The 15,000-nt window shown below is 35.3% G+C and overlaps 1 protein-coding gene across 12 annotated transcripts in view; it reads left to right on the top strand.

Moving 5' to 3' along the window:
• The first annotated feature begins 272 nt into the window (after positions 1-272).
• The window catches only part of LOC137627778 (kinesin-2b-like), a 439,846-nt gene continuing 425,118 nt past the window's right edge, over positions 273-15,000 (top strand). For all 12 annotated transcript variants that reach the window (XR_011041220.1, XR_011041219.1, XM_068359098.1 and 9 more), the window contains exons 1-2: positions 273-378; positions 9,269-10,088. Coding sequence is in view for 10 of the 12 variants with exons in the window: in XM_068359098.1 (XP_068215199.1) it covers positions 9,934-10,088 (155 nt within the window). In the remaining 2 variants the exon portion in view is untranslated. The remainder of the gene's footprint in view (positions 379-9,268; positions 10,089-15,000) is intronic.

Genomic DNA, 15,000 nt, shown 5'->3' with positions numbered 1-15,000 from the left:
TGAGGAGATTCCACTTACTTCCCACGCAGTCATCCTGAATTTTTCATTTCTTGATCAACTTCTTCCCTTTTCTCCATTTCAGCATTCTTTCCAATTCTTTGTATAAACTGTTGCTTGAATAATTTAGTTGAAAAATTGTGAGCCTGAGAAAATAGAGAATCGAAGCGGAAGAGGGGAAAGGTACAGCCTGAATTGGTGGCGAGGGGTAATGGAGAATTGCTATTGGGGATTGGTTGAGGTGGAGGGGGACCATTGTCAGAGCATTCATGCCGTGGTGTGTAAGCCGCCGAGTCTGAGTGAGTCAGTCGAGTCGGTCAACCGTCACAAGTGAACGCGTGTGTCGTCGGAACTGGTGCACCGGACATGCCTGTCCAATAGGTAGACCAGCTTTTCACCAGACCGAACATTCTGCAAATGTATATTTTTATCCGAAGTGGCCCAGTGTTTCATTGAAAGGCGAATTAGTTCCAGTTGTCTTGGTGTTTCTGTGTTTTGACTGTCGAACGTAGTACCCGCATAGTACTAATGTTGTGTTTACATGCGTTGTGAGGACCCGTGAAGCATTTGTAACACCTGTGCCACGTATTTCATTAACTGTCTATTTTCTGTTGCCAAACGATGAAGGGTGTTTGCACAGTACTAAAACATACTATTGATGGTATTTTATTTTATGCTAAATACTGTTTCATGTGATAGACGCTTGTGTTTCCATTGCAGAATTAGTCAAAGTTGATGGACTAATAGTGAATATTATGCTATGTTGACAGTAGTTATTCTCTTAATGATACTAATCGTTATATTATTTTTCCTTGTATATGTATAATTAGGTTATACTGTAGAAGTCAGTGAGGCAAAGGTATTCTTCCCCAATAAGGTATAGCCTACTTATAAGGCACCAGAAGTTGGGAGGGTATTTTAGCATTTTGATCATTTGTCATTACATTAAAGATGCAGTGTATTGTCATTGCTTAATAACTGCTTCCTTGTTTTGATTAGCCAAATTATGTGTTCTAGTAGGCCTCAGCTAGTTGTGAAAATTAAATGGCTAGCGTCTTAATGTATGTTAGGCAAAACCATTCAGTCATTATTTCAATACCTCATAATGGGGTTGATTAGTGTTTGAGTCTTTTGAGTATAATTAAATGGATGACAATTTCCATGACTTAAATAAATATATGTAAAAAAATTACTGGTTAAAAAATTGCAGCCTTCAACTGGGAATGAGAATTCCACCATAATGGTTTTTGAAATGTTGCACAGAAGTAGTTCTAATGGAATGGAGAAAATTTGTCTGTAAAGGGAGCCTAGATATAAGGGAAGAAAATTGGTCGTGAATGGAATGTGGAATGGTTGATGTTTGCATATGTTGCAGTATTGATTAGGGTATTGTGTTTGCAAAAAAACTAAGGAAAGAGTTTGAAAGTGTTTGCAAGAGGAAGAGTAAGGTGGTGAGCATAAATGTAAACCAAGAATATACGAGCAATGAATGTTAGGATTTATAGTTAGTAAGGTTGGCCAAGGCACCAGCCACCCGTTGGCCGTTGAGATACTAGAGCTAGAGAGTTCTTGGGTCCCTTTGACCGGCCAGATAGTACTACATTGGATCCCTCTTTGGTTACGGCTCATTTTTTCTTTTGTCTGCACATACACTAAATAGTCTGACCTATTCTTTACACTTTCTCCTTTTCCTCATGCACCTGACAACACTTAAGATAACCAATAAATTTTTTAAGCAAAGGGTTAACTACTGCACTGTAATTATGCAGTGGCTATTTTCCTCTTGGTAAGGGTAGAAGAGATACTGGCTATGGTAAGCCGCTATTTTAGGAAAAGAAAAAAAAAACCAAAATCAAGCCCCTGTTTTCTAGTCTTGGGTAATGCCATATCCTCTGTGTTATGATCTTCCACTGTCTTGGGTTAGAGTTCTCTTGCTTTAGGGTACATTTAGGCACACTATTTTGTTTCCTTTCCTCAATGGGCTGTTTTCCCTGTTGGAACCTTTAGGCTTATAGCGTCCTGCTTTTCCAACTAGGGTAGGAGCTTAGCTTGTAATGGTGATGATGATAATAACAATAATAATCATAATGATAATAATAATAATAATAATAATAATAATAATAATCGGTAGTGGATTAATGGAAACAATGATGATGTTTAGATGAGGATAGAGCTAGTCATAGTTAGATTAAGGAAGAAAGGTAACAGAATGTGTCTGCAAAAGAATGGGAAGCTACTCAAATTGTTCATGGAAGCCGAAGTGTAAATATTGAATTTACTTGATGGAAAAGAGGTTGTTAAGATTGAAATACAATTTGGTAGTACAGTATGTACAACGCAAGATTAAAATGATATGGGTGTGAATTGGAAAGTGACATGATAATATTAAAACGGTGTAGGTGAAAGAACGAATCGAAGTGATTAGAGCTGGATTGGTCATGTGGAAAGATTGGGCGGTATGAGATGGTAGCGCTACAGGAAAACTAGGAAATGTTTGAATAGATAATGTCAAAAGTTATTGGAATGAAAAGGCATTGATGTCCAGAGATTACGAGAGAGCTTTCAAGATGACGGTGTATAAGGTGCTCATCCAGATGCTAAGCATTCTGCGTAGGTGTACGATATAATTAATCTCTTATTAGTTTTCTGCCGTTTTTGATCACCTTTGATTCTCCAGTTGCAGTAAGAATGAGGCATTGGCCAATGCCTTTTATTTTGTATGGAAACCCCCTTATTAGTAACGACTGATTGGATCTAAGTTTCGTTTATCATTCATTGCATTTCCATGTAAAATTATGCAAAAGTGAACCAAATCAATATCTAATTATGGCAGAATTCTAGAATAGTTCAGTTACCTACTAAGTGTCAATCTTAATATTAACTACTTCAGGTAGTATATACAGTATGCATACGTTTTTAGGGATTGTAAAAATATTAAAAGCCAAAGCTGGGATAGGGCGAGCAATGCCTGCATGAAATGGTTTTGTTTATATGTTATATTCATACGTGTGTTTGTGTATTCATAAAGGCTGGATTTGAAACGTGTTCTATATCAGCATGTAAGATTGATGTCCAGTCCATTTTGCCTGATGTTTATTGTTATTACGTCAATATTCGGCTGTAGGTCTAGATAACTTTTCTGCTACCTTCTTTGGGTTAATTTAGAATACTCCAACGTTATTACTATTCTTATGTATTTTTCTGTCATCCCACTGTCTTCTAAACAAACGTCGGTTCATCCTGCATCCAAAACAGAAAATGTAATGTTACGTCTATAGGCCAAAGTGTTTGTAGTTTCTTAGTGACATACTGTGTGTGTGTGTGTATATATATATATATATATATATATATATATATATATATATATATATATATGTAAATATATATATGTGTATATATATATATATATATATATATATATATATATATATATATATATACATATACACACACAGTTTTTTTCATAATTTCCCTGTTTTAGTCCATAATGTAAAGAATAACGAAGACTCGGAAAATTCAACCTTACAACAATAGACATCACATTTGCATTCAATAAGAATTGGGTACGAGAACGACCGCTTGAAAACTGAGTATCTACCCATGCATCCTAATATTTATGGACTACTTATGTCATATATATATATATATATATATATATATATATATATATATATATATATATATATGCAATGTATATAAACAATATTTACGTGTATTGTACATAGATGTACGCACATATTTGTATATATTTGTTTGTAGTGCACATATTTGGGAAGAGATTCCTAACATCATGCCCTTCTCTCAGCCAAGTAGGCCTACTTTTTGCGGCTTTGGATCTTCAAAGTTCTAACTCGTCTCTTGCTCACAAGAGCTCAGCTGATGCTATCACTTAATATTCTCTCGCTGTGGTTAGGTTTAAGCCATCTGTTTATACATCCTTCATTGTTATATCCTTTTTATATGAAACTTTTGAAATTTCTTTAAATGACCATTCCTCATTATCCTGTCTTTGGTATTCTGAAGATGATGATAATGATAACTCTAATTTGCATCATATTCTGGCACTACAGTATTAAGAATCCTCTTTGATGACAATGTCTCGTTTGTAAGAGTTCATGTGTGCTTTATGTACTCTCTTATGAAAAGTTATTTCAGAACTTTTAGTGTTTTTCTGAGAATAAAAGTTAAACCACTCGTGGCTGCCAGTGTTATGGGCTTTAATAGTGTACAAATCATCTTTGCATATGGTATGAAATGCTTTACTTTTTATCAAATATCTTTTGCCAGATTCCTTTATTCAGCTGTGGATTTGTCTCTGTCCCATCCAGATAGTTGTTGTTGCTTTTTTTCAAGTTTATTTTAGGTTGGTGGGGATTACCTGTACTGCATTGTTGCTCCACAGGATTTCTATTTTTTGCAGTCACCCCAACTCCATAAGTGTCTTATTCCTTATTTGGTAGACTGATATGTTTCTAGGGACAAGTTTTTTTTTTTAAAAGATAATGGAATAGGAATTTGCTGTTTTTTTTTTCCCTTTGTTAATCCAGAACCTGGCCCATGTTTCCAGACTTTAAGGATTGGTTGTACGGATAGTAATTGCAGAACTAAATGTACAAGCCAAGCTGTCTGGACATTTATTTCAAAGATGTAGGTGTGGAATCTAATTCTTATGATTGTCTTTTCCATTGTGTAGGAATTGATAGGATAAAAATGGCTCAAGTTTTAGGTTGGGGTGTGTTACTCAGTGGTAGAGCATTGAACTTGCATTCACGAGTCTTCAAGGTCGTGTTTTGTGAATCCCATAATTTGAACATTTCTAAGTGGCAGCCTTTTCCATTCATTCATTTCACCCCTTCATTTAGCAAATGCACAATGAATAGTTTTATGACCTGTGCAGTTCATAGCAGTATTGCTCCATCCATTTATTACATGTGAGGATTCATCTACTCTTACTATGTTTAAATTATAGGCCTATGCATTTGTAAGATTATGAGCTCATGAGTTGGCCTTTGAAGTTATTTTTCTCCATTTGACATGTAATATTTGGAACACATGCTATTTTGTAGTTCTGTTCTATTTGGAGTTCCTTATCTTGAGGCCATGATTCGTTTCAAATTAATGGGGTCTTGTCATTACTGAACTGATGACCTCGACTGAATGCCAGATACTTGTTACAGACAATCTTTTGTGATCTTTAGCGTCTGGTCAATGCAGTAATGAATCACGTTGAGACCGAAATAGCTAACGGAATGGGTGAGTGAACCAGATTGGAGTTTCAGGTTTTAAACATATTCTTGCAGTTCTCTCTCTCTCTCTCTCTCTCTCTCTCTCTCTCTCTCTCTCTCTCTCTCTCTCTCTCTCTCTCTCTCTCTGATTTAGATCAAATCCACGTCAGATCTGTCGAAAAACATCGCTAACCTTGAACTGTCTTTGCGTTTCTCAGATATCTTCAATTATCAATAGAATTTGGAAGTCCTATTGACTCTATTCAATTGAATATTTAAGTTCTATTGACTCTAGACGTAACTGGTTTATCACGATTCCGTGAACACATTATTGACTAAACATCCATAGCCTCGCTTTTTCAAGATGGATTATTATTTAAATAACTTCAAATTTATTTGTACAGTCTCTGGATTTACAAAAAGTATAATACATATGGAATAATAAGCTTTATGATATTTCTTGTAATGCCTTTTTTCGTATTTAGAGGCCAGTGGCGATGGTTGCCCACTGCTCGTATGTAGCCTAGGACCGAGGAAAGAGTGAAAAATTAGGTCGAAAATAAAACTTAGGGCGAAGGAGAAAGGACCAACCAATATAACTCCATACCTATTTTCTTTCTTCTTCGTAGTTTTATAAACTCCATAGTCTATCTGCCTATTAGGATGTCTTAAAATTTCCCTCTGGCTCTTTACTTTATGGGCTGTTTTCCTGGTCATATCACATGGGAAATCCTGTGCCCTACAGGACCTACAAGAGTTTTTTGTCATATATTGTTAGGTATTTAGAGTATCACACAGTGGATTCCTCGTCAATTGTCGAAGCATTATCGAAGCACTTGGAAAACAAGAAAGTCTTCAACTTCTCGAAGGCTTTAATATCTTTAGTTACAAATCGAGCAATGAAAAAAACAATTCTATTACCCTGATAGGTTTAAAAATGGTAATCAAAACCATTATATTGTAATCAAACTCCCTCATTGAACTTGAAAAACATATAAAGGCAAGGGCAAGTTCTGTGTAGCATTATAAGACTGGAACGAGAAGGTCGCATGATTAATGCACCTGTTTGCAAGGGCGGATACGTCGTAAACGGAATTGTCAGACCAGAATCTTGTTTAATCAGATTCACAACAACGGAGAACTTTCTAAATAAGATATCTATATTAAGGCGGGTTTACACGGCCGAGCAGCTCGCCGAGCCCGGTTGTCGAACCTACTTGTAGAACGGCTCGAAGAGCTTTCAGACGGTACATCGAACCTCAATGATCAAAGTGGACGAAGGATTGGCTACTAAAAAGAGAGAAATTTTCACACACCAACTTGCTTGTTGCTTTAAAATTAAGGCTTTAAAATTAGTTCTTTCAATATTTCATGCAGAGCTGCTATTCCTTTGTTTCTGGATACTTTATTGGAATAGTCTTTTGATTTAACTTTCCATACAGCTGGATGAGCCCGATATGTTTGTATGAAATCAAGTACGACTTCCTTCTCATTATTGCTTTCATTAATGGCAGCCATTATTCATTTCTTTGATGATGTTTCCTCGAGCAGGTTTGGATAACAAGTTACAACTGAGGTTCGATGCTCGACACCCATTCACACGTTCACAACGCTCGTCAAACAATGTAGCTCCGCCCACAAAAGTCAAGATGAGCCTGACTTTCATCGAGCCGTTCGGCGAGCGCGCTCGACAACCAAATAGCCCGTTTACACACACGAACATAATTCAAACACAGGGTTGTCGAGCCAGGCTCGACGAGCTGCTCGCCCGTGTAAACCCCGCTTTACTCGAACAAACTACCGTAAAATATGTAGGTGCAAATTTGCAGAACCTGATGTTCTATTCTACTGACAGTTTATGGCAAGGTCTATAAACCTTGGTTTATGGCTAATTTTGTTATTGCTGCCTGTGTGTCTAGACAAGGTCTTTTGAGGACATTAGTTCGTGACGTTGAACGTTAATTTCAGTTAGGGCTTAATTGGAGATTACTGCTCGGAGTCTGCCTACCATTTGTCTTCACACTCAGTCAAGGCCTATGGAGGCTGGTAGTTTTCATGGTTGTGGTAGCCTAGGAGAAACGTCCCAGCCTGGTACCAGCGTTCTGATGGACCAGGATTCTAGTTCCGCTCAAACTCAATAGTTTCTTGTACAGTAGTGTCTGCAACCTCGCTCGCCATCCTTGTGACCTAAGTATTAGGGGTTTGGGGGGAGCTTATAGGTCTACCTGCTGAGTCATCAGAAGCCAATGCCTGGCCCTCCATGGGTGGAGAGGTCGCTTATCATATGGATACATGGTCAGTCTGTATGGCATTGTCCTGGTAGGACAATGCCACTCACTGTCCCTTGATTCTACCATCCATGAGACACACACATATATGTATATATATATATATATATATATATATATATATATATATATATATATATATATATATATATATATATATATATATATATAGTATATATATAAAGTGAAGTTCTCGTACCGTTTTGAAACAAGAGTAGATGGTACTTGGACCTTTGCCAGCTAACACAAGAATTACGTATTGTAACTACTATTTATAAAACGATAACAATGAGTGAAGTTGGCTTCAAATGTTCATAGAGTTACTAATAATGCGTTTTAGGGTTTTTAAGAACTCAAATTAAATAACAGTCGCGAACACTTACTGTACAGTATAACGAGGATCAAAGCTAATCTAGCACCAGAAATTTAGTACTGTACCGTATTCTTAAGAGCAGTTACAAAGCTATTTTTGTATACATATTGAAATTAATGGGGTTCACCTGCAATGTCTGTTATTTTGACTAAGCATATTATATTGAACAGCGAAGTCGAATGCATTCTTTGATCTAGTGAATCAGTTCATGGGAAGTAAATGTGTCTCAACGTGCATCAGTTCGAGAATGGTTCATCAACAAATATATCAATTTCAAGGTTTAGTAATGACGTATTATTATTTAAAAGAATAACTCGGAAGACATGAAAACATTATATCAAAACATTTTATATTTTACGTTTTTAGCATATCAATAGAAGGACTGAATTGGATTTTTTTCCCCAAGAGAGAAATATAAACCCGAGATTTTAAGTGACAGAATTGACTCCTTTGTTATGCCATGTTTTGATTTTTTATTATCCACAATACAGGTTGTGTTTTGACGTTTTGTATGGAATTTCATCTTTGAATTATATTTACAGTATTTATGACGATAATAGGTTTGGGTGTCTTGTAATTTCCCTTGTAATTTTGTATATAACAGAAACATTATTGGAGTGGTTTTGACATTTTGCTTTAAAAGATAAAGCTATCTGCGGTGGTTCTTGCCACCCAGAATAATGACTGAATGGTTTTATGTAAGAATAAGCGTCAATTAAAAACAGTATTGTTAGAGGTCAAAAGTATTTTGCTTTATAGAACATTTTGTCTACATGATTGTGAAATAAAAAGTATATTGCCATATTAAGCCCCCTGACAATAAAGTAATTTGACACTTAATAGTCGGCAAGTTGCCTAATTAGTTACAGAGGCGTTATTTCGTAATGCGGTAAAAATAAAGGTACCATAAAGTTGTATTGTAAAACAAAATATTATGGTATCTGTGACGATATTCATGGAAAGGCCGTTAAATGTGTTGGCAACTCAGTGTATTGAAGCAATAACTTGGATAGGTGGCCATGACAACTGATACACAAAGTTGAACTCTGTGTTTGTGCGTGTAACCCTTGTATGTGTGCAAGTACTTGTTCGTGCATACTAGAGGCAGGTGTATATGTTGTAATTGCATGCGATCTTGTTCATGAAGTCATAAATTGATCGATTGTGATAAGAAATAATAAAGGTATTAAAATGTAATTAGTAAAATTATGATGCAGCACCAAGGTAACTAAGTAACGTTTGTTGAGATATTTGTCATTGTCAAAACAGGATTTAAGCATTTTTATTTAAAAGGTAGATGCAAATAAGAGTTAGGTCTTCCTTCGTAGTGATATACTAAAATCGTCTTTTGATTTTTATTTATTAATTTATCTAACTGTACACAGAACATCTAATCAAACGACGCAGTTGTGCACAATCTGAACTATAAAAAAAAACTTACGCATTATGGTTTCCACACTTATTCTGAAAAAAATACTGATAAGTGAACTGGAATCTCTGCTCAGTAGAACTTGTATCACAGATAACATCTCGACCGTAGTCTTAGCTCAAAGACTTGAAATGAACCAAGAGCCGGAAAAAAGGATTTGTTTCTGCTAGGGTGACGGGGTAGTGCCACCCCGAGTCCCTGGCAGAAAGGGGGAAAGGAAGGGGAAGTGACATTTAACCTTTTTTCCGCCCTTAAGGGACCAGAGAGAAGAAAACAAAACTCTCAAAAACGTTACCTCGTCTCTGTTGGAGAAATTGAGGCCTAAAGGACTAGAAGTCATTCAGGAAACTACAAGAAGTGATACCTCGTCTCAAAAGAAGAAACGCTAATATTTTTGTTCAAGTAAACTGCACTTCAATGCAACAGGACCCCCTTGATTTTCCTTGAAAACTTTCTCAAATTATTTATGGCAACTGAACACAATTAATTTTCCCTGAAAACTTTCTCAAATTGTTCATGGAAACTGGACATAATTAATTTTCCCTGAAAACTTTCTCAAATTGTTCATGGCAACTGGACCCCCTTAATTTTCTCTGAAAACTATCGCAAATCGCTAGAACGATGGTAGAACGCAAAGGAGGGCGCAGGGAGGACTCTCCCCAGTCCCGGGAGAGCCTGGGATCATCCGGCCTCGGATCCTCGGGCGGATCCGAAGGAGGACTCTCCGGGAGCCGAGTCTTCACGGGGCATTCGACGCTGCCGTCGTCATCAGAAGGGTATGTATCGTGCTTTTGGGGATCTTGATTTATAGATTATTTCCATAATTTTATATTGATAAGGTACTCTTGTTAAAAAAAAAAAATTCGGATCTAATAAATATGTTTTTACCGGTTTTACTTTAGTTTGTAATGATAAGGTATCTTTGCATCTGTGTAAGTAGTTACTCATTTTGTTTCATATTACCTAACAACTTACAAACAATTTCATATGTTTCTGTAATTTCTTCTTACGTTCACCGACTAACATTGCATCACTGAGGGCTCAGTACGGACACCAGAGATTCCTGCTTTTCGGTCTTTGCAGCTTCTTTTTAAATCATTGCTCAATAGACACTTAATATGTAACTTAAATTCCTTATTTCAGATATATTTGGAAAAATATTTTGTAGGTCATAATTTGAATAAAAAGGAATCCAGCCGTTTCTACTGTAGATATTTCTAGCTTTTATGTTATCAAAATTTAATTGTTTACTTAATAGATCCTTATTTTCATATAAAGTGTAATGTGTTCGGTATCCATTATTCGTAAATTATTTTGCTGTGTATATGTGTGTATATATATATATATATATGTATATATATATATATATATATATATATATATATATATATATATATATATATATATATATACATACATACATATATAATTATATATATATTTATATATTTATATATATATGTATATATATATATATATATATATTTATATATATATACATATATATATATATATATATATATATATATATATACATACATATATATTTATATATATGTGTGCGTTACGTATATATGGCAAAGAAGCCTTTTTTTAATTTTTTTTTTCATTAAATAGTATTTAGTTTTTGAATGCAGGAACGGCAATTATTTTTACGAATCTATTACATTGCTCACAGTTATTACTTTTGTGACTCCAGGACTTAGTGTAAAGATATCACCAACTATGTCATGTACATGAAATCATCAAATGAACCTGCAAAAATGTAAGAAAGGAAATAGAATTACATAGCAAGTGACGTGTAGCTAATAATGAGCACCAAAAGACAATTGCTTCCTTCAAGAATTCGAGTTGAAGGTCGCGTTTTGTCTATCATATATTTTCATTCATGCAAGGTCCTCAAGATTGTGTCTTGTTATTAATTTTATTAATCTTGAGAACACACGTCTCAGCTTTGTCTAAGGTCACTGTCAACTTCTTTCCTTACGATACAATATTTAGATTTGTTTCTTTGATTTCGGTTTTCCTCAGTTCTTTAGTTTTTTTTCAATTTTAATAGTTTCCATTCATACCATTAACTTTAGCCTGCGTTTTTACCAATTTACTAATTCCTTATAACTTTCCTCATCGGTTTTGCGTAGTTTAACATGTGATTATTAATATTGTTATTAGTATTTATTATTATTATTATTATTATTATTATTAGCTAGGCTACAATCCTAGTTGGGAAGCAGATTGCTATAAGCCCAGTGGCTTCAACAGTAGTTATTTATACGAAATATTGCTTTAATATTCGATATTATTTGCTGATTTCAATAATATGCGCGTTACGCAACTGTCTCTAATAGGTCATAATGCGCTTGCAATTATGCCACAGAGCATGGAGATCACAATTCCATCCGAAAAAGCCCTGCAGAGACTTTAAAGGTTCACTTAGAGCCAGTCAATGTAATGGAAAAGGCCTTAGAACATAAGCTAGTTACAACTCAAAAACCTTTGGAAAGAATAATGATGGGAATAACGCACATAAAAAGAGCAACATGGATACGAGAGCAAACTAGTGTAGAGGATATTCTAACAACATATAAGAAAAAGACATGGGTCTTTAGAAATTGCAAAAGAAGCATAGAAAGGAAGAGAAGACGATGGATTGACGAGCTAATAAAATTTGTGGGTATAGGCTGGTATACAAAGACCATAAACAGACATGAGTGGAAGGAAATGTCTGAGGCATTTGTCTTGCAGTGGACTACCAACGACTGATGATAGACAATGTATGTGTGTGTGTATATTTTATATATATATATATATATATATATATATATATATATATATATATATACATATATATTTATATATATATATTTATATATATATATGCGTGTGAATATAATAATCCTTTTTCAATAAGAATATGTTTTATACTTAGATAGAACCATACGGTTATTTATCGTTTTACGAGCCGGCATTACAGGCCCCGCGCCAAATCGTCGCCAAAAGAAAAGTAGTTCTCTAAAAGGATATGATTGTCAGGGGTAACCAAAACTGCGCTCCTCCGCTTAAAGCATTGTGCATAGTTTGAATAGATGACTATCAGACCATTTACCACCAGCTTTTGTTAAGTGTAAAGACGTCACAATAGAAAAATGTTGAAACTAGAGCAACCAGCAAGTCTCCTTTTCGCGTGGAACTACCTAGAAATAATCTGATGATGTTTACATATCGCGTGTGTGTGTCTTTTAAATGCTTTCAAGCAAAGCGCAGCAAGGGGGGTGGCCTTGTTTTAGTCGATAAGCGTAAAACATGGCAATGCCATTGCGATAAACGAGTTGATTTTGATTGATATTCTGTTTAGTGTACTGACAGTCAAGCCAACATATGTTAGTTGGTGGGTTTTTGTGGAGTAACTCGGATCATGGTGTGTGAATTTAGCTAAAAAAAATTTGTTTCAAATTAGAAATAATGGAAAATCTTTCGAGTGATTAGTTTTTTTAAACCAAATTTAGAAAAAGAAATTGATAAGTAAATGTTTTTAAATACACTACAAAATCATTAAAATTGCAAGTTCACTTTATGAAAAATAATAACATTACATTAACAAGGAATTGCAAGATATATTTGATTAAAAGTGTCATTTCTCTTAACTGTTTGATATAATGGCTACATGGTGCTAAATCTAGAAAAGAAGACACTCCTAATGGCAGGGGTAGCCATTTCGTTCAGAAAATGAATGGCGTGCAGCTAGAAACTGATCTTGGGAGTCTGATGCAAGCTGTAATGAGTCTCAGTGAGTCTTGAGAAGCCATCTTGGTGAGTGATATTATTTAAAGTCACTCAAGAATGTTATAAAATCATACAAATTATTATTGATTAACAGGAATTTACTTACTTCAAGGGCTGCTTTTCTGGTCCAATACTCCAGGGGGACCCTAATCTAGAGAACCTTCGTATTCAGCTTTTCACACCGCATATTGCTCGTTTATTGTTAAATCCACATTATCGAAGCACTTAAAAAACAAGAAAGTCTTCAGTTTCTTCTTGAAAGCCTTAATATCTTCATTCTTTTGGATATGTTTTGGGAGCAGTATAGTCTTGGGGCCGCTCAATTGAAAGCTCTAGAACCTATAGTCTCAGGTGAACCTCATTGAAGAAAATCAAATTACAGACTGAAATGAAACTTCGAGTAACTATCGTTGTATTGGAAAATGAAAATATAACATGGATGAATTGCGGTAAAGCAACAAGACGTTACCAAAGTTTACACAAATAATTCAAAACGAATCAAATATACAATACGACCTTGGCTTTCATCAACACGAAACGGACGTCACACAGCCGTCATATTGACGCGTACTGGAGTGGGAAGTGCTCTTCTTACCCTGAGGTCGTTATTGTCTGATATAATTAATATTTGAGCAGAGTAGTTGGAGGTTGGATGGAGCCATTTACGTTTGTTACTTATTTTATTTAGCGATTCCTTTCCGAGTGGCGATATTTTAACTTAGTGATATGGTTTGTGTGTCGCCATGATCAGCAAAGCTGTACTAGTCAGGGACCCCCCTTACTAGCTTGGTTTGCTGTGAGCGACCAGGCTGAAGTCTCCACCATCACCCATCCGCACTGGCCAGCTAGATGATGAGAACTGAACAAATCCCAGATTATCTAGATATGAGTAAAGACATGTCTGAGGCCTTTGTACTGCAGTGGTCTAGAAAATTTTGTTGCCCTATCATTTTTTTAAATACTACTATATCATTACGAATTCAGATTAGCTATAGAACAGCTTACCTTCAAACACAAAGATTTATGTAATATTCAGGAGAAGGTAAGAAACTCAAATGATGTAGAGGGGGAAAATGGCATTGGCTGCCTTTTATGAGTCAACGTTGATTAACGTAATGAAGACCACGTTTTTCCCCCATTTTTATGCGTCGAATTGCTTCAAATTTTATTTCATACGAGCTGCAATAGAAGTTAACTATTTACTCGTGTGATCATATCAGATATCGTGGTAACTGCAAGGAATGATTGTTAATCGGAAAGAATGTTTCAAAGGAAGCACCATTTTCTGGTTTGTTGAAGAATCTGGTCGTCTTTGGAAGATAAATTGTCTGAAAAGATATACGTAGTCTTTAATCTCATTTTATAGAGATTTTATCTTTGTTATTCCATGTTACCTTCTTTATACTGTACACTTTATTTCTCTATTTATTTGTTTGCATTGGGCTACTTTAATTATTGGAGCCACAAGACTTGTATAATTCTGCTTTATCACCAAAGGTTGCAACTTGGACAATAATAATTATAATGTTAATAATGATGACAATATAGATAATAATTCTCCGTTCTCTTTTTATTTTATATCAATATCAGTTGAGAATTTTTACTTTTTCGCTTTTTGCGTATTGTTTTGTACCCAAATGCGCGAGTAATCATCATCATCATCATCATCCGTTACTTGTCCACTACAGTACGAAGGCCTCAGACATGTCCTTCCACACGGGTCTGTTTATGGCCTTTCCATGCCAGTCTTTACCTGAAAATTTTTTTCGTTCGCCAATCCTTCGTCTTCTCCACTTTCCCCTGCTGCTTTTGCAATCTCTAGGGAGCCATTCTGTTATTCTTATTGTCCATCTATTATCTGTCATTTTCAATATATATTCGAGTACTCATAATTAGACATGCTTA

The sequence above is a fragment of the Palaemon carinicauda genome, chromosome 35, assembly GCF_036898095.1.
Source record: "Palaemon carinicauda isolate YSFRI2023 chromosome 35, ASM3689809v2, whole genome shotgun sequence".
Classification (NCBI taxonomy): domain Eukaryota; kingdom Metazoa; phylum Arthropoda; class Malacostraca; order Decapoda; family Palaemonidae; genus Palaemon; species Palaemon carinicauda.
Note: the sequence above shows the minus strand (reverse complement) of the source record. Positions and strands in the feature narration are given on the sequence as shown.